The 23,824-nt window shown below is 35.7% G+C and overlaps 1 protein-coding gene across 2 annotated transcripts; it reads left to right on the top strand.

The window, feature by feature from the left end:
- Nucleotides 1–4,026: 4,026 nt before the first annotated feature.
- On the top strand, nt 4,027–15,259 carry LOC127797965 (fruit protein pKIWI502). Of its 2 annotated transcripts, none has more exons than XR_008022310.1 (5): nt 4,027–4,715; nt 10,056–10,155; nt 10,291–10,366; nt 10,480–10,560; nt 15,009–15,259. XR_008022310.1 is itself a non-coding variant. In XM_052331211.1 (5 exons), the coding sequence occupies exons 1-5, from the start codon at nt 4,189–4,191 to the stop codon at nt 15,069–15,071; spliced, it is 867 nt and encodes a 288-aa protein (XP_052187171.1). In that variant the 5' UTR covers nt 4,028–4,188; the 3' UTR covers nt 15,072–15,259. The 2 variants fall into 2 exon arrangements, 1 of the variants encoding a protein (XP_052187171.1); XM_052331211.1 differs by having other exon boundaries at nt 4,028–4,715; nt 10,291–10,386.
- Nucleotides 15,260–23,824: the final 8,565 nt, after the last annotated feature.

Raw genomic sequence — 23,824 nt, 5'->3', positions numbered from 1 at the left:
AATGGGTCGATCTGGTCGTGTTGCCTTAGAGAGATTGCATTTTTCTTGATTAGGGCTAAGTGTTATATGGAATTCTCTTAGGCTGGGTCATGTCGGAACTTGTCGATTTTATATATGATTTTGCATATATTCATGAAAATGTATTTGAACTCTCACTTAAATGATTCAACATCTAATTTGGACTATGTCCCTGGAATATTCAAACGTTCCAGGTGAAAGTAGTGGCGCCAAGGGAAAGAATGTCATCGAGATGTAGTTGCTATGTTTAGTTTTCGTAGGTTTTTGTCTATGATTACGATGTTCAGAAGTTATGTAATATTTTGATATTTTCATGTGAAACATCGATTTGGTTATTGTAAAAGAAATTGTCGGTTATATATCAATGAGATTTCGATCTTGCTTCCGCTGATGTGATTGATAATACCTGTCTTAATTTATTAATTTTTAAATTTTGATATGCTGAAAAGGTAATTGGGATTGCCGGAAATGATTATGATGAGGGTATGTATATCGAGAGACTTATGTTGTATATAATATTGAGAAAAAAAAAATCTCGAAATCTCGAGTTAATGCTTGTTCTGGGAAAACAGGGCATTACACCTTGTTTGCACTTGCTTATTCTTTCACACTTGTAATGCATAAGATTAGGATTTGTAGAAGATCTTCTTTGAAAGCTTGAATAAACGTTTTGATCTCCACTTGTGCTTGTGTATGTGTCTCTAGTGTGTGCTTTCTTATTCTAACTTCTTCTTGTCTTCAAACACCTACTATTTATATTAAGAGATAGAAATCTAGCCATTTATAGCCGTTAGAAACAAGACAGAAAAGAAGGTTTCGAAACATCACAAATTTACACTAAAGTTTCGAAACATACTCATCATGTTTCGAAACATACAGCCTTTCTAGCTGGACTTGCACTTAGAGACAGCAATGAGTGGGAGACATAATCTATTCCCCACTATGATTATACACATGATCTCCAATTTAAATTTGAATTTGAATATAAGAGGATAGAGAATACATTTAAAAATACTTTGAGAAGCTTTTAGATAAATATTAAAATGCAAAACAAAAGCATCTCAAATCTTTTAAATCTCTACTGACAGAAATGTTAGAGGTTTCGAAATATAGAATGAAGGTTTCGAAACATACTTCAAAACTTGATTTGAAAACATATGCATTACATATATGTTTCAAAATAGCATACATATTTAGAAAATATTGAAACCCTTTCAAAAAGGGTTTTGAAACATGCACAGAAACATGACAGATTTTTAGAAGCATTTGCTTGAAAACACAATCCATATCATGTATACATTACAACTTATTTACAAAATATCACAAAAAAGTATCCCCTATTTGGATTCAATATAAATATTTTCTTTTAAAACACAAGTAAATGTCCACATTTTCTTTTATTTATATTTTACATTCCATTTACTTTAATACATAAATGTAAATAAGAAAATACCCCTTATTTGAATTCAATAAAAATATCCAAAAAATCAAAATCCATAACAATAAGAAAATAGAATTTTGGTTTTAGCACAAATTCAGAATTTTGTAATTTTACCACCTTCAAAATACATACTTTTTATTTCTTGAAAAATTCATTAAAAATCATTTTATTACCAAAAGATATCAGATATCAAAATACCGGGAGATAGTTTTCCAAAAAGAAAACATTTTCAAAAATATGTTCTAGTTGGTCTTTTACCTTAGAACAATTTTAGTTTTATGTTGACCAATAATTTCAAGGCTAATTTTAAAAATCACTTTAGGAGATTCTTTTTAAATCATAATTCTTGTTTTTGAAAATCTTTATATGTATAAGAATGAACTTAACTTGGTTTTCATTTGAACAAAATAATACTTGATATTGAAATTGATATATATTAAAAATCATAACCTTGACTCATGACTTAGGGATTAAGCCAATAAATGTTTTTCATCATCAAAACTAATATACAAAAAGGTGCAACATCACATTCTCTTTTACAAGGTCTCAAGGTAATTATCCAAAAGCTAAAAACATTATATCATCTACTATGTTTTCTTCTTGGGATGACCGCCCTTGCATGACCCCCAGTACTCGTACCTTCAATTACACCAGGAGAGAAAAATCACAGGTTGGACCTTTAGCCTTTGCATAGGGCGAGAATCGAACTCGCAATCCATCGAATTGACACCTGCATATTGTTCATCTGATCGCTTGACCTATGCCTTGGAGTTAGTATGTTTTCTTCTTCATAAATATATTAGTGGTCAAATTTTTGCATTATGAATATATATTGTCTATGAGAACTGAAAGGTTCATACACAACTAATCATATGGTCGGAACACACAACTCCAATAATAACATGCAAGAACACAGTAATATCCAGTAAAGTCCAAAACACTCAAACAATGATGGTGACATGAACATCTCCACAGAGAAAAAGAAGAAAATAGTCATAGCACGAGTAGACATCATATCTTTGTCCGAAAGAGTAAGCAACTGTTAGGACGGGAAAAGTCGCTCAAGGAGTGAAGCATGAGAGTCTGGTTGTCCAGGGGAATACCTTGGTGTTTGGGAGAAGTCTTCTACAAGGCAACAAATGGTTAGAAGGCATGCAAAGATCTCTGACCATTTGTTGCTTAGCAGAAGACATCTCCCAGGTAGTTGGGTATTCCCTCGAACAACCACACACTCTCATGCTTTACTCCTTGAGCTACTTTTCCCGCTTGCCAATTGTTTACTCTTTCGAACAAATGCATGAGTTTCCCTGAACAACGATGAACTCCCCTAGCCTTATTCTCTACCTAACTTTACCCCAACTTGAGTACCTTAGTACAAATTTTACTACTTTTATTTCTAGTAACAACACATACAACTAAATCTACTCAATTTGATTGAACATTTTATGTAAACATATTTTTGAATTGACAAATAAAATGTGTGAACAAAAAATAAATCACAAAACTCTTATAAATATTTTTAATCAATTAGGAGTCTTTCTTAGATATAATCCAAATCACAAGATATTAAGAGTGCGTTTGATTGCAAGCATGGAATTTGCATAAAAAGAAAATGTTTTCTAGGCAATTGAATTGCCTAAAATTAAATTGAAGGGAAAATGTTAATTGAATGTGTTTGATTGCCTTAATTTTTTATCTAAAAATTATTATAATTCTTTAACTTTTGGTGTTTGATTGTGATTATTTTTCATGAAAATAATCATATATACACATGTAGATAATCAATAAATACACAAATTAATAATCAATTACAAAAAATAAATCAAATATACATGTACAAAATATTTAAAAAAAAATAAACCAAATGGAAACAAAGACCCAATTCATCCATCATTCCTTCCTCGTCGCTATTGCTGTTGATGAAACAGAGAGATGGGAAGTTTCTAAGGATGGTTCGGTAAACAGATTATCTATCGATAATTTCTCTGCAACAAAGATGGTTCCCTCGCCCTTTTCTCTCTCTCTCTATATATATATATACATTTATGTGTCCCCTCTCTACAACAAAGATGGTTGCCCCATTTCTTTTCTTTTTTTTTCTCTCTCTCTCTCTATATATATATATTTCTGTGTATATATATATACACACAGAAATGAGAGTGCATTTCTGTCAACAAAGATGGTTTGCTCTTACAAGAAGGTCTTCACCCCACCTTCGTCGACCAGCCCCTACAAGAAGGCCGTTGCCCCCACCCGATGCCAAAGATGGATTCCATCTCCCAGCTGTTGTAGACTCATTGTTGCAGTCGTGACCCAAATCACTTGGAAAAAAATTTCTCTCATTCTCTATAGGAATTCATTTTCCAATAAAAATGAGAAAAGATGGTCACGTGATCCTAAGTGAAAAAAGATTTTCATGAAAAATTTGATCAATTAAACACTTTAAAAGTTAGACTTTAAGTGAAAAATAATTATTTTTCATACGAAAGATGACCAATCAAACTCGCCTAAGTGTAATTTATTATAAAAAATTCTTACAGGATGATAGATATAGAGTGGGACACGTGGATACCTCAGATTCCTCACTACATCCAACAGTGTACCTCCCGGCGCATCTTAGGGGGGCGGCAGTTGGCCTGCGCATTCTCGCCATCGGCGGCGGCGGTCTCCAACGACGACCAACACCAAGTTCAATATACTCTTTCCTTCTCCTTGAGAGTTGAGACAATATGAATATTACATTGGCTCCGCCTTCTCTTCCTCATCTCTGCTCCCATGCGCATTCGCACCCTCCCATGGCTATCCTGCGCCGCCTAACCCGCCACCGTCGCCTATTCTCTGTCGCCGCTGCCGCCGTCCGCCAAGATACCACCCCCTGGATTCCAGCGCCTCTGGCAGGTATTCAGCCGGCTGCTGAGTCCCTCTTTCATGTCACTGTCGACGTCTCCGACTCGCCCGACCTCGCTGCATCCCACACTGCCGCCGGTCAATACCTCCAGCTCCGCCTTCCCGACGACTCCACCAAGCCTTCTTTCCTCGCCATCGCCTCCCCGCCTTCCTTGGCCGCTGCGAGAGGCGTCTTCGAGTTCTTGGTCAAAAGCGTCTCTGGATCCACCGCGGAGTCTCTGTGCGGCCTCGGTAAAGGAGACGTCGTCGAATTGACTCAGGCTATGGGGAGAGGTTTTGACATACATCAAATTTCGCCTGCTGAGGAGTATCCCACTGTTCTGATCTTCGCCACCGGATCTGGAATTAGGTAGCCTTCTGAACCCCATCAATTTCTGTCGCTTACCAATTTCGCCTGATTGAACTGCAATCATCATGTTATAATTCCTCATGTATTAATTTGGTGCTTCTTTTTTTTTTTCTCTTTCATTCATTTCCTTTGGATGATTTGTGTTTAATTTATTGAATCAGAGGATAGCAAAGGTGTTGGAAAGGTCCGCTGTTCCAAATTTGGAAGTTCTCCATCGAGCATATGAACCATTTTTTTTTTGATTTATTGTTTTCTTAGATTTATAGGAGATCATAATTCTAGCCAGAAGAGACACTTGTCTCCAATGCAAAGTTAAACAATTAAAACAACCACACAACCACCAAATTGTCCAGCAGTAGGGCGTTTTCACTTTCCAGTTGGGGAAATTCATAACCTCAACAGAAGTATGAAGACTGGACAGAGCCATCTTTGTTTGAATTTGGAATCATATATCTGGATTTGTTAAAGAAATGACAAAATCATAACATCTTCCTGAAAAGCAGGTTGCAAAAACTCATGAGATCTTGTGAAAGAAATAATAAAGGCGCCTAATTGCTTGTGGAAGATGATGTTTCATAAAGCAGTTTTACTTTCTTTTACTTGTCTATTTGGCATTGTTGTAAAATTTGCTATCATGGGGATTGCTTTTGCAAAAATCACTTTTGTTAGAAGCACCGCTTTCGTTGCTTCTCCTCTACAGCAGAGCACTTTACTATTTTTTCTGCTAGATTTAATATGTCAAAATGCTTATAAACATTTTAAGTTATCCCACAATATGTCTAAACAAGCACTAAGTGGGTTTCGAAGGAGAGAGTTTCCATTTTGGAGGGTACCCATGGTTTCATAGAGTATCGCCTGTGGTGTGGTGTAGTTTTCCAGCTCTTCTTGGACACTTTCTCTTCTCTATTTTTGTACTTGATGGGCATTTGTTCTTCTTCCCTTGAATCTTTCAAATCCTTTTTTCATCTGTGTATTCTTATGTAAAATTTTTGCCCACACAGTTGGAAAAGACATGAATTTTAAATCTGCCTTGTCAAACCATACCCTAATAAAAGATTATTTTTCCTTCTCATAAATTGTTGAAAGTAGGTTTTCTGCTTGTTGGTAGATGACCAATTGTAAATGCAAGAACACACACACACACACACATAAAATACTTTGGCTTTTTTTGCTTACCATTTTGGTTTGGCTAGAGGGTGGAGGAGAAGATCATGGATCGTTTAGGAATGATGGTTTTTCACTTTTTCCCTTTCAAGTTGTTTGGGTGTGTGAAGGAAAGGATCATTTGGACATGTTTATAATTATGACTTCTTTTTTTTTTCTTTGTTTTGGGGAGAAAACCCTGAGTGATAGAAAGAGAGATTTTGCAATTAAAATGGAGAGGAGAGATTTTCTCCTCCTTTTGTCCCACTTACAGGCTGAATCCTAATTTGTGGGATTCAAGAGCTGTCCACTCTTCCCTTTTTCCTGCCATGCACTCTTCTTTTTTCCTGTCGAAAGTAGGAAACCCCACATAGGTGTATGATTCCTTCCCAACAAAAGTAGCATTAGCTTATGAAATTTAACAAAAATAGCATTAATAATAAATTTTAGGAACTGGGTATAAGAGCTCTTAAAGGATGAAACATATATGAATTTCCAAGATGTTCCTTTTTATGTCAAAGTTGTTGGCAATAACTTTTTCCACTAGATAAAACTATCATATTTATCATTATCATCTCAAGTCTTATCTCACTAGTTGAGGTCAGCTCCTAATTATTTGTATCCATGGCCATATCTTTTGTAAGTCCATTATATCCCATGTCATGTTTAAAAGGTTCCTGCTAGACTAAAACAATCTACAGAGAATTATGTTCTTTTTTTAAATGTCCGGCACTTATATGGCTAATGCTCTTTTGTTTTTCTTGAGATGGGTCTCTCTTGGCTGTTACTCTTTTAAGGGTTCCCTATAAATATAGCTACAATAATAGATGATTTCCCTCTTTGTGTGGCTTTTCCAACAAATTTGCACTTAGAACAGTATTTCCCTCATTGAGTGTATCCATATGAACCAATTGTGTAGAACTAGTTATCAACCAAAGAGGTAAAGGGGGAAAAATGTATACATGTCAAAATCTGATAATAAGTGAATTGATGAATCCACCAAAATTATGTAATAGATGAATATGATGGTGTTCGTTAGATAGAAAGGGGGGGGGGGGGGGGGGGGGGGGTGGATGGACAGAGGAAGAGAGCAGGCAACTTTGTGTTGGCAGAACTCTGAAACCAGTGTTTTTGATCCAGCTTTTGGAATTGAATTAAGTTGGACAACAGATTACAGTGGTGATCTTCTCAATTTAATGAACAGCAAATTCTTTTTTTTTGAAAAAAAAGAAATCATTTGCCACACACCCCCTCGCTGAGTTGATGCCTCAACCAGGATCACATAAAGATAGAAACCAAACCTCAAAAATGCTTGTTCATAACCCAGGGATTGATAACTTAACTATTTGGTGACACCAGACATTCCTCTAATCATACTATTAGGTGGGATGGATTCAATAATACTTATTGGCATTCTAGCCTTCCTTCTCCATTCATGGCCTATTCAATAGAGAATCCTATACTTCTTGCTCATGAATATCTGATAAAAAGATTCATAATCACATGTCAATGTTACACGCAACTTTTCTCACTTGTTGCCAAGTTAAGTATATGCTGGGTAGTTAAACTTTTTGTCTTTGTGTTCTCTTAAAAAATAAAAGCATTATTGCAGTTCTCTAACTAGTTGCAATCTAAGCAACTGACTTTAATTGGAAAAAAAAAAACACCCAGGTGATGCTTTAGTTTTTCTCTATCACTGGCTAGAGAGATAGCCCCCTGGCAATATCTTGAGGGGCATCTCCAAAAAGGCTGTACTTTGAATGAAAAATGAAAAGCATTGGAGAATTATCTCCCAATCTGCATGTCTTTCCACACTAATCTCGTTTTAGAGGATTGGGTCCACTGCAAATTCAACATATGTAATCCAATATGAATTAGATGTTGCAGATTCGAAAGGTTACTTTTGTTACTTTGATAATTTATACTGCAGTTAGACCTAGGATCTATTTGCCCATTTCACCTTCATTTTCAATTCTTACATCTTTGAAGACTATTATTCTGATTAAAGGCACCTGGCTCAACTTTTTTATTATATTTTTTCAAGTGTCTTGCTTTCTGTTTGTGATCACTATTAAATAAGAGATCTTTGACCTCTTTTTTAGAACTCAAGAAAGTCGTTCCCCTGTTCTCTTATCAACACAAATTTCTTTTGATCTTTTTATGATAACTTCTTTTTTATGATCTCAAGGAAAATCTTAAAACAACTCTGCTGGAATTTTTCAGAATTTATACCCAGATCCTATTAAGAACCTAAAAATTCTGCTCTGGCTGGTTGATTTTTCTGCACTTAACATCTGTAATTATATATGAATATGGATTGCTTATCGTAAAACTTTATATAGATATTCTAAATTTTCTTCTTCCTTTCACTTAGATTAATTGTCACACCCTCTCTATGGGTTGTGTGACTAGCCTTGAACCGTAAACCAAGACTTAAAGTTCATGAAGCCTAAAAACTCATCCATCTTATCCCAATGAACATATCTAATTTCTTACAAAAGAAATAAACTGAAATAAAACCACTAACATCCTCAAAGTTTACATAACTGAAATTATTGGCAATAACTGAAAATTTAAACTATCCCAAACTGAGTCCACTAATAATCCCCTCAATCCAAGTCCGGGTCTAGTCCAAGTATTCCTATTCACTTGAAAAATGTTAGGAGAGTGGTGAGCTTAAAACCTAGTGAAGGCTAACCTGCATAATAGATCAATATCCAAAATAGTGGATTTCATACATATAATGAAACAAATTTCAGTTTTGAACATTCATCAATATTCCCAATGCAATATCATGTATCAACAATGAAGTGCAACTTTCAAATTTCCACAGTTTATAACACCAATTAGATTATCATTGCAATCAAACAATTCAATGGGTAACATAGCAAGAGGGGACCAAGCACTCTTCTTGGTTCTGGCCAGTACCCTTTATCCTAGATCTAGCTTGTATACTTAGTTCCTGGAGTCCATCAATTATACAAGGTGACCAAGTACTATTCCCAGATCTAGCCAATATTCCTAGTTCCTGGAGTCCACCGATGAACAAGGTAGCCCAATACTCTTCTTAGATCTAGCTGGCACACCTAGTTCCTGGAATCTACCAATACACGAAGTTCACAATATTGTGTAACAATATGCTAACACCATCACAAAAATCTTTTCATGTGTCTCAAAATAATTTCACAAATCCATGTTCTCAATTTGTTTTCAAATCATGAGTTCATGCATATATTTCAAATAACAAAATTGAGAATTTACATAATGTAAATAATTTTTCAATCTTGCATAAGAACAATCTTCAAAACATGTACTATTGTAAAAATAACCACTCACCTGATTGGTTTGCAAAGAAATCCTCAATATAAGCCTTATCAGTATCCTTAACCTCAGATTTGTTGTGGACAAACTCCAGTGAAGACCTCTTAGCTAACCCTTCTCACAGCTTCTTAACTCTTACATTCTGTCAGCACTTTTCATAGAATACTTAGATTTCTGATGAATCAAACTTCTATCACTAGATTTATTTATAGTTGTTTCCATATTTATCCAATTCCCTTCGCATTTGGATTCCTGTTAGCAATCATCCCCAGTTCTGATCTTCCTGCTCTTTATCAACATTATCTCTAATTGATATCTATATAACCTTTTGATTTATCCCTAAAGTCTGAGTTTGCCTCCAATTCTTGGTTCTACTGAGAACTTCTTGTGGTTATCATCATCTAGAAATTAAAGATTAATTCCTGTAATCACGTATCATCTCCAATAGGTTCCTGAGCTCAATCTTAATCTAATCACAATTTACAAGTGTAATATTCTATCTCCTATCAAGCTTAGTTATCACCACTTAATTCCCCTAATTGTGATAATTTTTGTCATCTAAGTCTCCAAATTTCGAGGACTTAAATTTCACTCAATATCAGCTTGGTTTTCATTATCTCTAATTTAATTTTTTTCTCTTATTTATTGTTATTATTATATTATTTATTTATTTTCTTTTCTAAAATTCGTATGTCACATTGTTCCTAGTCTAACTGCTATGTGTTCTCTAGGCTTGTATGTGGCCATATTTGCAGTCAAAGTTAATGAAGATATAGCACTTTAACAAGGCATATCATGGTTTTCAGTGCAAATATATGCATGTTTTGTGTATGTTTTCCTCAACTTATTCTTGTGACTGTACATTGTTACATGCAGCCCAATCCGATCTTTGATCGAATCAGGATTTGGTGCCAATAAGAGACCTGATGTAAGGCTCTATTATGGGGCTAGAAACCTTCAAAGAATGGCTTATCAGGTTTTGGTGGCTTATTTGTTATGTTTTGACAAATCTTCAAATGTGCAACCCCTCCCCCTAACAAAAGAAAGTAGTAGTACATTTCCTACTCAGCTTGAATAATGTTAAAATTTAAGGTTCTGATTTCTTCCATAGGATAGGTTTAAAGATTGGGAATCTTCTGGAGTCAAAATTGTTCCAGTACTGTCACAGCCTGATGATAATTGGACCGGTGAGCGTGGCTATGTACAGGTAGCTAATGCATAATTCATACTTAAGTTTGGAGTTTACATGTCCTAGAAGCAACATAGTGTTTTTTGATTTTTGGGACTATTTCCTTTTCAGGCTGCTTTTGCTAGAGCCAAAAAGATTTATAGCCCTCAGGGTGCAGGTGCAGTGCTTTGTGGGCAGAAACAGATGTCTGAGGTTTGTCAGTTTTAAGTTTAATTATTTTTTTTCCAGTTAGTGATTACTACTTATTAAAGTTTTTTTTTATATCCTTCCTATTTCTATTTATTTTGGGTTGTCCCCCTCTTCTTAAGGTTTTTTCTCATGAGAGCTTTCTTCATGCTATCATTCATCAAACATAGATCTGGAAGTAATACTTCATGTTACATCTGGATGCTTACTACTTGTATGTCTTATTTTATTTGTCTTTGTTTTGTGGAAAAGAAAAGTGTTGAATAGTTTATTCTTAACTGGGTATGTATATACAATTTTACAAGGTACAACTAAAAGTAAACACAATAAAGCTAACACTCCCCTTAAGCAGGCGCATATACATTATATGCGCCTAGCTTGGTGCAAAATTTAGTCAAGCTACAGATCTTGTATTGCCTTTGTAAGAAGATCAACTAGCTGGTCATTAGAGCCAACAAATGAGGTATTAATCTCTCTTGAAATCAATTTTTTTCTCACAAAGTAACAGTCTATCTATGTGTTTAATCCGCTCATGAAAATTTAGATTAGAGGCAATAGAAGGGTTGCCTAATTTTCGCAAATAAGTTGCATAGGTGCCAAATCTCCAAATCTCAACTCCTTAAGAAGTTGTTTGAGCCAAACCAACTCACATGTGGCTAAAGCCATAACCCGATATTCTGCTTCTGCGCTAGATTTAGCCACAACATTTTGCTTTTTACACTTCCAAACTAAATTACCTCCAACCAAGATACAATAGCCTGAGGTAGAATGCCTATCTATAGGACAACCAACTCAATCTTCATTAGTACATCCAACAACCTATTTGTGTCCTTTGTTCTCAATAAGCCTATACTAGGAGCACTCTTAATGTATCTTAAGATATGCACTAAAGCATGCTAGAGGCTATCACAAGGGGTGTCTAAGAGTTGACCCATCACACTAACAACAAAAGAGATGTCGAATTGTGTAATGGTGAGGTAATTAAGCTTCCCAACTAATCTCCTATATTGCTAAGGATCCTCTATTAGCTCCCCCTTTCTTAGAACAAGCTTAATATTTGGGTTCATAGGTGGTATCTATAGGTTGGGAATCAAGCATACTAGTCTCTTCAAAATATTCAAGGCATGCTTACGTTGAGAGATGCACACACCATGTGCAGATTGAGCTACCTTAATGCTAAGGAAATACTTCAACTTGCCCAAATCCTTGGTACAAAAACGAGTGCGCAAATGAATCTTCAACTACCTAATGTCAATCGCATCATCGCTTGTAATAATGATATTATCTACATTTGTCATGTACCTAGGGTTTAAGAGATAATTGGAAGGAATTGGAGGGAGATAGATCAGAAGAAAAGGGAGGGAGATTGAGAGATATTGAAATCAGATTTCATTCAATAATATTCTTGTGTCCTTGACTTAGATTGGATCAGTCTTATATACTGATTTGGTAGCTAAGGATTGGCGCCAATAGGGCTACCAAATATTCAAATCTATACAATTGAAGGCAACTGTCTTTTTAGGTACCAACTACTACAGCTACAATGCAACTAAAAGAAATTCATCTATTATCTAATTACTATTATGTCCTTGGGTCATGACATTTTCCCCCTCCCCTTAGAGAGAGTTCTTTTCCCCAAGAACTTGCTGCAATTGGTCCCATTTCTCCACCCAATCCAGACTTGCTCTTCTTCTTCTCCATCATCCAGTCCTTCCATATATAGTAAATGTTTCCTACACCTGTGACTTGGGCTGAACTGTTCTCCACACCAGTAGCATAGCCCTGCTTGTCTCCTTTGTTTCATCAAAAGAGACTTGGCTGAATTGGGGTTAGTATAAACCTAATGACTTGGATTCCCTTCCAGTTGTGAACTGTTTGCAGGATGAATTTCGGTTAGGAGCTGGTATTTTGTCATAAGGGCTTCCACCGATAGCTCTTGCAGTGAAGCACCCTCAGCTACTTCCTGCATTATCTTAGGCTTCAACACCTTCACCATTGGCCTAAGTTCATCACTCAAGCCCCTGACAAAGCTCGAAACGAAGTATTCCTCAGTCATATATGGGTTGTGGCTCAGCATGAGTGACCTCAACTCCTCAAATCTGAGTTGATATTCCTATATTGTCCCATCTTGTTTCAACTTGTTAAATTTTTCTATTATATCCATCATGCCGCAATCTCCAAATATCACAGCCCTCTAACAAATTCATCCCAATTGCAACCTGTTAGGATTTAGCAAGGAAAAAAACTTAGTTTATTTCCAGTGCAATAGCTCACTATATATATAGTTTAGGAGAAGCACAACATTCTAACCGCCTAATCTGAAACAAAAAGTCCACTACTAGATAAAGACAACTGAAAAAAAACCCAACAACTATATGGAAAAACAATAACTCATAAATCTGATAATTCTGAAAAATTATTTCTTATTTCCCGACACTCCCCCTCAAGCTGGTGAATGTGTGTCTTCCATTCCCAGCTTACTTGTAAACCTTTGAAAAACTATTCTCGAAAGGCCTTTAGTGAGTAAATCTACAAGATGATTTCCTATAGGCACAAATGGAGTACAAATTAAACCACTCTCAAGACTTTCTTTTATAAAATGCTTGTCAACTTCCACATGTTTAGTGCGATCATGTTGCATCGGATTGTGTGCAATATTAATAGCTAATTTATTATCACAATATAGCTTCATAGGATCATTTCGTTTGACTTTCAAATCTTCTAGAATTATTTTTATCCATAGTAACTCACAAATCCCAAGGATGGACCTGAATTCTGCCTCTACATTTGATATTGACACAGCATTCTGTTTTTTACTCCTCCAAGTCATAATATTTCCTCCTAGGAAAGTGCAATACTCGGATGTTGATCTCCTGTCAACTATTGATCCTGCATAGTCAGCATCCATATAGACTTCAAGAGTTAGTTCTTGCCCTCTTTTGAACAAAGTTAGTTCTTGCCCTCTTTTAAACGCCAAAACGACATCTTCAAGCTATTTCTGTGCTTCAGAGATAACATGCACAACACTTGTATACATGAACCTATTCTATGACAAAGGAAAGTGTATATCCTACATATATTCTACATATCACATTAGATATATGGTTTTTATAATATAGAGATGCAGTGTATATACAGTTGCCTAATATATATAAATCATAATATCTTAACATATATATATATATATATATCGCTTGGTAGAAAGTAAAACAAAAAATTTAAAGTTAAGACGTATTATGACGCATATCCTATAATAATGTCATTATAAAGTTCAGTTTGTAGACCAAGAAGTCTTAACACAAGGTATAATTATGCTTATTGTAGAATAATTCATGCATAATTTTTTTTAGTGAGGATGCGGCAAGCCGCAAGACTTGACCATCTGCAAGAACCGGCCAGCAAATCCAAATCCAATTTTTGAAGTCGACAACAGCTGTGGAAGAGGATGACTGCAAGTCTTGTTCTGGGTGGAGGAGACAACTCCAACGCTTCAATTTTTCTGTACATTGGATTAGAAGTGGGTGGACCCCACCTAATGGTATATATTTATGCTTTGGGGTGGTGGCAATGGTTTTGAAGGATTGGAGCTCTGGCTTAGTTGGCCACTGAATCTGAATATGGTCAGTTGTGGACGGAGTGGAGTGGTAGCTTTTGTCGCCATTTCACAGGATGTATGGCATTGGCAATCGTACCATCTCCCCTTGTCCGCACTTTCTCCTGTGTTGTGGTTCTGAAACCAGGGAGACGAGAGAACAACGAATAGGTGAACCAGTCCCCGGAGAGTGAGGAAGGGAAAAGAGGGATCAGCTTGGGCTTTCTGGAGGAGAGAGGAGGGTTGGGCGGAAATGAAAACATGGTTTGCACTTTTTTTTTTCTGGAAAATGAAAGCACACCCAAATTCGTTGCTTCTGGTTTTTCTATTCCGAAAATAAAATTTGAAAATAAGAAATGGCAACAAAATCAAACGACCCTTAATATTATTGTATCTAGGAAACTAGTATAGGTAGAAGAATAAGCTTGGGGAAAGAGAAGAGAAAAAGGGAAGGTTGAAAAATATTGTTTGTTTTAATAACTTTCATCGATGGACGCTGAAGAGGATGAGGGAAATTTCTCCAAGCACAGATGGTAGGATTACTTTGTTTAGACTGTTGATGCTTCTTCCCTAACATGAGAATGGAAGGAAAATGGTGGTTTAAAACTTAAAACACCAAATTAATAAAGTATAGCCTGTTATCTATCTGCACATTCAGTATTCAATTTTGGCATGACTTAGTTGCAGCCTGAGATCTACAATTTAGTTTCAAGTCATCTGTCTGTATGTTATAAATCTGCATAGATAGGTGAAGGCGTTCAATAGTTGTGCATGCATTGAGACATGGATGCCTGTTGTGTGTGTTGTGAAAATCGTTGGTGTTGTAACAGTTAAAAGAGTGGGGTTTGGTTGGTTTTTGCAGGAAATTACTTCTCTGCTTGCAGCTGATGGAGTTTCAACTGATAAAATATTGAAGAATTTCTGAGGATATTGTTGTAATCATTCTCGTATTATTTATTTTATATGTTTTGTTGTTGAGCAGCAAAGATAAAGAAGCCCTTATATATCATTGATTCATTTATTATTCCATGAGGCTGAGTAGCGAGGGGTCTCAGCAGCTGCTTGTAGAAAACCACGAAAAAAATAAAACCAACCAATTTTGCCACAGCATCATCCATCTGTGAAGAAGCAAGCAATCGTGCATTATTTTTATTTTAAACCAAAGCATCATCCCATCCGTCCATCCTGCCCTACCACCACCACCACCACCCCTCCCTCCTATCATCGGTAAGAATAATTCTCGTCATTTCTACTGTTTAAAAAGGCCCGTCTCAATATATATTTTTAAATTTCTATAGTTTCAAGGATATTTTTTGTTTGTATTGGTAAGACAAATCTGGAAAGATTAGACTATCCGAGGCTTATAGTTTTGGCCTCGATCACTTTACTTTTTATTTTATTTTATTTCTTTTAATCTTGATAAATCCTTCTCCTTCTTCGTGGGGGAAGATTCTTACAGTAAGCTAGGGAATGCCTCTAAATCAGATGGTAATGGTAATGGGTTGTTTATTTATTTCATAAACATGTAAAATATATTCTATGTTTAAATATATTTCAATTTTAGTATTACATCAATGGATAATTTTGCCCTGAATATAAAAACCCATCACGTCTCTCTTTCCTCATTTTTCCTCTCTGCCGCCACAATCCGCCGCCACCGCCCACCCCCACTGCCACCTCTTCTTCTCTTATTTTTCTTCCAATTTTTTCAGATGTGATTTTGATTTTTGATCTAGTTTCTCACCAATTTTTCTAGATTTAATTTTAATTATTCTTAGATCTAATTCTGATTTTGAATTAGTTTCCCAGATTTATTTAAATGTTGTTTGTTGATTTTCTTTCCAAATCTGTCCTTGAGGTTGTTTGAGTTTGTTGGATGTTAGGGATTGATTTTGTCCAGTAGACAAATTGGCGACTAATTTTGGGTATTATTTCATTTATTATTGGACAAATTTCTCACATTATTCTCGAGTTTGACTAAATTGCACTATCCACCTTTTGTTTCTAAAAATGGCACACATCTTCCTTAAATTTTATAAATATGAATCATTTAACTCGCTACCTTTAATAAACACATCTTAATTTTCTCTATATTTCCAAACCTTATCTCCACTTTTATTAAACAAAAAATAAAATACTTTAAAAAATTGCAAATGGTAAACAATGGCATCACGTGCTTAGACATGTAAACAGTACCTACACTAGTCAAAATTAACTGATTTGTAATCGGTATGGGTGATTGAATATATATTTAATACCAAATTCACAATAGATCGAAATTAAATTCAGTCCAGGTCATATATTCGGATCCATTAATACATTTATACATATAATAGCCAATTTATATATATGTATATATATATATATATAGAGAGAGAGAGAGAGAGAGAGAGAGAGAGAGAGAGAGAGGCCCATATCACGGAGAGAGATCAAGAGAGGTGGGTGAGATTGTAAAATAAGAAGACATAGATTATAGAAAAAGATATATATATATATAGCAACATATTAGGGTTTAAACTTTGATGGAATGGATTTGGTACACGCGGCAATGAAATAAACTTATTTTAATGGATTTGAGTATTTAAGACCGGTTGATCAATATCATTTAATTATTTATATTTATTTTTTATTATTGTTATTATTTTTTATGCATAGTATAGTACTATAACTAGTATATTATATATTTAATTTTAAACATATTTTTATCTTTTTTAGATACCAACTAATAAATTTATATTCAAACCATTTATTATATCTTTAATCAAATTCGAAATTGGGTTCAGGTAATTAAATATAAATATAGTACTAGATCCTAAACTTTAAATCTAGTCCATTTGCAAGCCTATCGCCAACGACCATCTTGACTACTTGACTGATTCAAACATTTCATCAACCATTTAAAACTTATCGGATTTGAGTTCATCAAACCCATAAATATGGCTTTTTGGGTTTGAACCCAAACAAATACATATTTTTAGGTTTTCTAGGTTCGATAAGATCTACCTAAATCTAGTTGAAATTTTGGGTTTGAAGTTCCTTCAAAGATTGAGAGAAAGAAAAAGAGACTTGCCAATTGCATTTCTTCATCCTCTCTAACCAAAATTCTAGGTTTGAGGAAAACTTGGTCAAGAAAGAAAGAATGGAGAAAGACAATAGAGAATGGATAAAGAAAGAGAGATCAATTGTTGTGGGACCACTGGGGATGGGGAACATCAGCCATGGCATGCGTAGGGGAGAAAAGGAGAGAGTTTAAGGGAAATGGAGAGTAAAGAGAAAAAGTAATTTAAATATAAGGGTAAAATGATTAATTCTTAAATATTGTTACAACTAAATGAGGTTTATATCATTTTTAAAAAGATATATTTCACAAACCATTCCTTAGGGTTGTCTAAATTGCATTGATCACCATTGAGATTAATTATCACGTAACACATAAACTCCCCCGTTGTTAATTAGCAATAGTTAATTTTGTGAAATCCCCAAAATATCCTCCCATTTCTAATCTTTTCTAAAAAAAAAAAAAAAAAAAAAAAAAAACTAATCTAGGTAAACGACGATAGGTATTGTCAATCAATGACAAAAGAAAGAAAGACACAAATTGTTTAGGTGAATGATCCATTGAACCCATGGTGAACAATTATGGGTTTGTTAATTAACCCAAATCGATAAACCTAGAAGGTCTAGGTGAACGATTCTTCGTTCGCAATAAGCTTCAGAAAAACCCCATCAAAACCCTTATTATGTGTGTGCACAAGAGAGAAAGAGAAAAGGGAAAGAGAGAGATATAGATTAATCGGTGCATTTTTTTCATCCTCTCCAACCAATGATGATTGTGTGGGGAAGATGCTAGTAGGTAGGTCGATTATCCCTCTTTTTCCCTTATTTCTTACTTTTTCTTTCCCTCAATTCTTTTTGCTCCTTTTTTAACCTGTGTCATTGCTTGGTGACAAACTAATGATTGCTAGCCCATCATGATTCAATAAGGTTTCAGCCATCAATCGATGAAGAGTTTTGGTTGTTACTGAACAAGAAAAGAGAGAGGAAAATAAAAGAGATAGAGAAGAATAGGAAAGAGGAAAGATAATAAGACTAGAGTATAATAACAACTTTTTGACAACATTGATGGTGATAATGATAATGTCATTAACAAAGAGATAAGATAGATTCGAGTTCAATAGTTAACAGGGAGATAAAAGAGAGAAAATGCAAGCAAAAAAAAAATAAATAAATGAGAAAGATGAACGAAGGTATTCAAACCTAAGGGTAAAATAGTCAATTTTGATGAGCAATTAATAGTGATGAAGGTCTATGCCATTTTTTAAAACATAGGGTTGATCGATGTAATTTAGACAAATCTTAGGGGTAGTTTGTCAAATATTTCCTTTTTAATAACATAAGGGTAGTCGGTGCAATTTAGTCAAATCTTATGAATAGTGTGTGAAATTTACCCTTCATAATTTGACAAAGAGGAATGTTAGCCACACTCTTATATCATGCACTATCTTTTTAACACTTTCTCTTATGCTATTACATTACCTTCAAGTGGAGTTATTTTCATAAAAGTCAAATTATTAAGACTTTTAAAAGATGAAATAACTCCATTTAATGATGAGATGACAGTAAAAAGGAAAGAGCATTAAAAGAGAGTGTGATTAGATTTCCTCTTTGAAAAATCAAACATGGGATAATTGGAACGTCTAGTAATACTTTTGATGATGGTTTTGAGAACCAATCACCATGCGCTACCTTGAGATCTTGGCATTAAGATCCACACTTTGGGGTTAACACTTTGGGAATTGTACTTGAAGAAGAAACACACCACATTGAGATCTCAACCTCAAGAACTATGTATTGGGAACTACACTTGCAAAGGAATAAGGTGAGGCTAAGTCCCCTGATTTAGCCTTCGACAGTTAAATTAGCAATATCACTCAAAACAAGTAATAATGAGCTTTTAGTCAGATGATTTTACCTATAAGGATCTTCCCATTATGTAGACTATGTTGTTTCCTGACTACAACAATATATTCTTAGTATGGGAGACCATCTTTGTAACACCACACTTTTCAAATATACAATGATGCTAAATACAAGCCAATATCACACACGGGCGTTATGGAAATTTTTACCAATGGAAGCAAAAGATCGAACCTGATAACTAGCTAAAGCTAGATAATAAGGATTTCAAATAAAAACCTTTAATATAAGTACAATTGTACCATACGTCCTTTAACAAATAAACCTCTGTTTATATAACTGTGAAACAAAAATTCCAAAGATCTGACAAATAACTTCTAATACCATCACAGCTTCCTTATATAGCATCTGCCATGCATTATTAGAGATTTATGACACAACCCTCAAAGGAATAAAGATAGACCCATATCTGTCTAATATTAATGAAAATAACAGAAAAGCTCAAAGATTACATTAGCTTCTCTTTATATAAGTTCGTAGTACATGAATAACAAAAAATCAAATTAAACTTCGATTACTGCTTTTCCTTTCCTCTTACTTGTCTTCGGGGTATCTGGCACTTTTGATATACCTGGGACGTTGAATATCCCAAGGGTATGAAATAACCAAATTAGATAATGACATATAAGTGAGATTGTTCAAGAAAGAAAATACATGTGTATGCAAGTATGTCAAATGTCATGAAATCCTTCCCTTATGTGGAAACCATGCTAGGATGTTGTCATGTCCAAACTCCTCGGCCCCTTTACACAAGCACAAGGTAGCCCTCGTACATAGGCCACATGATTAGCCCCCTTACACGAGTCCACATGATAGTTCACACACGACAACCCACCAACTACCCACCAATGCCGAGATGCGTGACGAATAGTGATACAATGCAATTTTCAAAGAAACACATGTTATGCAAGCCACATACCACACACAAATGAATCCAAGAATGATCAAGATGAAGCAAGAAGCATGTAGGAACCACTCACCTTCAAGGTTTACCTTTGGAACTTACTGTTCACAACAAGCGGACTTAGATTTATGAAAAAAACACGAGTTTCAGTAAATCAAATACCAAATATTTTTACATGGGGTTATAGGGAATTAAAAGAGGGGTAGAACTGGAAAATTATAGGTCATTTGGAGCATTCTTGCAGTCGAAGAAAAGGCCCTATCTGCTGCCATGCCGGCGTGTGTATTGCACGCGCTAGTCTTTTATAGCGATCACGTTCTACAACCTCAATTTTTTGGTCATATCTCCCTCGTTTTAGCTCCGATTCGACCTCTGTTAAAACCTACAAGTCCATCTCTTCCCTTTTTATAGGAATATAACAAGAAACCAAACTTACCTTATAATTTTTCTGATTGTTTGGCATGAAGTCTGGTGAAGACCCGAAAACTCTGACGATGCCCGTTCTCCCTCGTTTTTCTATTGTTTTTCCTCTTTCTTTTTACAGAATTCTCCATTTTCTCTCAAGAACAAGACCCTCTCTTTTGGTTCCATCAATTTTCCATAACTTTGCCTCAAAATCACTTGGAATGCTTTGTAAATAACCCTGTGACCCTATTTATAAACTTTCCCGGCCAACCACGTGTCACCACCTCGGAGGGGTCATTATGAGGCTTAATTTTATCCCAAAAAATCCAATGGTTGCTTGCCACATGTCCCCAAATTGGATTTAAATAGGATTTAGCATCCAAAATTATCCAAAGCTAAATTTGAATAGGTTTTGAAATCCAAAGTGATCTAAAGCTATATTGGAATAAGTTTTAAAATCCGTAATCATGACTTCCAATGGTTAGTTGGTTCAGTTCGTTGCTCTAATGGTCTAGTTATGAGTTTTCAAGAATTACACTTTAGGTCGAGCTTTTCAAGTAATTGCACTTAGACCCCTTACGACTTGGTCCTCGAGCCATCCTAAATTTTTTTTTACACCCCTAGAGAAAGGATTAATTACTCTAATACCCTAGATTTTTAGGTAAATTATATTTTTACCCAAACTTTAATAATTACGATTTTGCCCTTAGCTCAGAAACTGAACTTTTGTCTCAAGCCTTCCACAATCCCTTGAAATGTCATATTTTCTCAAGTATTTGAATCTAAAAATCTCAGGTATTATAATCTCGAGGCAATAATCTTTAATAAGGGAGACCCCCTCTAAGAGGTAATCTTTAATATGGGAGACCCTTTCAAGGCAGTGTGCGAGTAACCCCTTAGGTGACAAGTGACCTTTTGATGACGAGTAACTCTTTGACATAAGGCTTCCTTAGTGATGAGAGACCTAGAAAAGAAAAAAATTGGCAAGGGGCATGAGTGAGGTCACCTACAGACCCTCCAATGCTCAAGTTAGTCCTTTACCCAAAGAAGAATTTTGGTTTAAGCGGCATAGTGAGCATAACTGAATAAGGAGGATGACCCTTCTATATATAGTGAGGGGGGAAGATCAATAGATGGTGTGTAACCCGTTAATTTGAACAGGCATATTTGACTGGGTTTCGCAAGATTCGTAGGCTCTCAAGAAGGTTTCCCGCATAGCTTGGTACCCCTGCCTAGGGGACTCTCGTCCTTAGCAAGCATGATTTGTTAACATCAAAGGAAAAGCCCAACACATGATTGCATCCTCCCATCTATGAAGCAACATTATGGACTCGTAGTTCTGAATGTGATCGGGATGGTCACCCTTGCTGTTGGAATTGATGTATGGTGGTGTTGGTAAATTTAATTTTTTTTTTTTTCATATTAGATATGTACAACATAAGTCATTTAATACACATACCCTATACACAACTTGGGTATTTAAGTAACACGATATTTCATCACATGAAATACAATAAATAACATACTTGTAACCCGAGATTAGGTGGGTGTAGAAACTGTTTTTACACTTAGGTTGAATCATCCTCAATGCGTGGAGGGCCTAGTCCATCCACACCTAGCAAGCTATCTGGTACCACGTCACAACCCTCGTCCCATGCTAGCTTGAGTACTTTGATTCACCAGCACTTGTGTGTCTCCCCAAAGTTTTTGGAATCACCTAGCTTAACTGTTATGCTACCTGTAATTAACAAAAGTAGAAAACAAAAGAAACATAGACAGAAGCTAGGCCAAGCAAACCTCTCAAATTTCTCCCGATTACTTTACCTCCAGGAAGACAAAACCTTCCAATTTTAGCCACCACAAGCCCTTCCATTTGAATGACACTTGGAAGGCATTATTTGTAGCTTTAACAACAAAAATGGCCGACCAATTTCCACCAAATGGAAAAACAATCGACGACCATCTCCCTTATCCTGCCGACCACCTGGAGTTAATCGACCAACTGTGTTGAGGCAGTCGACATCACTAGCTTTTTTTGAAGAAACGACTATCCAATTCATTAATATTTAATGAACCAAGTCATTAACACTTAATGACATTTTCAAAACCCACCATTAACTATTAACGATTTTTGAGACATAATAGGTGCATGGTGTCAATACCAGATGCTACATTATATAGTGTGTAACATTTTAGGTTCACTACCTAATAACAATCAAATAATGCCAAAACCATTTTTGACGCCATCCAAAACACCTCGACTCGTCACGAGAATCTCTCCATATTCTAGTGATGTTCTAAAAGGTCATGGGAAACGCCTAGCAACGGTCCAACACAATATAGAAGGCAATTAAGTCAAACTTCAAGTGAACTTATTACAATTTACAATTACCATGTAATACAATCCTTCTGTTACTCAACGTCCCGACAGAGTGAAAGTCATGGTACGATAAACTCACATACTCTATAACTACATGTCAAATCTTATTAGCGTAACTAAATGACACCTCAAAAAACACTTTCCTAACTAATCATACTGTCTTGGCCAAGGACTTTTGTAATACCCCAAGAGCCCAGATAAGAGTAGTATATATCGAGGATAAGTAAGGAAAGAAATAACAATAGCTAGATACCTTTTGGGCTGAATGTAGGCAAAGAACTCTCAAGTTAAGCGTGTTTGAGCTAGGAAAACTTAAGGATGGATGACCTTTGGAAAGTTTGCATAGGCCCATTAGGTTAAGTTATTTTGGTCCTTCCTATCACTCGATGCGGGATGTTATAGGTGGTATTAGAGCCGACCCTTGGAGAAAGCGATCCGATGAGGGCGGGGAATGGTGCGGGGGCTTGAGGGCCTGAGCAAGGAGTGGCTCCTGCCAGGCTTCTAGAATGGCAGCCTCCAAAGGGAAGAGCTGGGACCAGTTGTAAGGTCGCATGATAAGGACGTCATGTGCTTAAGGGGGGATAATATAATACCCCAAGAGCCCAGATAAGGGTAGTATATATCAAGGATAAGTAAGGAAGAAAATAACAACAGCTAAATATCTTTAGGGCTGAATGTAGGCAAAGAACTCTCGGGTTAAGCGTGCTTGAGCTAGGAAAACTTAAGTATGTGTGACCCTTGTAAAGTTCGTGTAGGCCCATCAGGGTAAGTTATTCTGGTCCTTCCTATCGCTTGATGCTGGATGTTACAACTTTTTTGTCACATTAACAGTAGACCACATAGGACATTCACCTCACCACTGATGATGAGGGTGACATATCCTATCCTTAAACACCTGTCTCCATGCACTAGCAATACGAAACCACATAGGTGAACGTTCTCACCTCACAATTTGATGGTTCGACGCATTAGCAAATCCCGCACACCAATACACAAGACAACTATATCAGTT

The sequence above is a fragment of the Diospyros lotus genome, chromosome 3 (genome assembly GCF_014633365.1).
Source record: "Diospyros lotus cultivar Yz01 chromosome 3, ASM1463336v1, whole genome shotgun sequence".
Lineage (NCBI taxonomy): Eukaryota > Viridiplantae > Streptophyta > Magnoliopsida > Ericales > Ebenaceae > Diospyros > Diospyros lotus.
The sequence above is the reverse complement of the archived record's forward strand: the minus strand, read 5'-3'. Positions and strand labels throughout refer to the sequence as shown.

Excerpts from the sequence above, each read along its gene's own strand:
- LOC127797965 (XM_052331211.1), top strand. The coding sequence starts at position 4,189 with ATGAATATTACATTGGCTCCGCCTTCTCTTCCTCATCTCTGCTCCCAT. Across the intron at positions 4,716-10,055 it reads GCCACCGGATCTGGAATTAG|CCCAATCCGATCTTTGATCG; the intron begins GTAGCCTTCTGA and ends TGTTACATGCAG. Across the intron at positions 10,387-10,479 it reads GTGAGCGTGGCTATGTACAG|GCTGCTTTTGCTAGAGCCAA; the intron begins GTAGCTAATGCA and ends TTTCCTTTTCAG.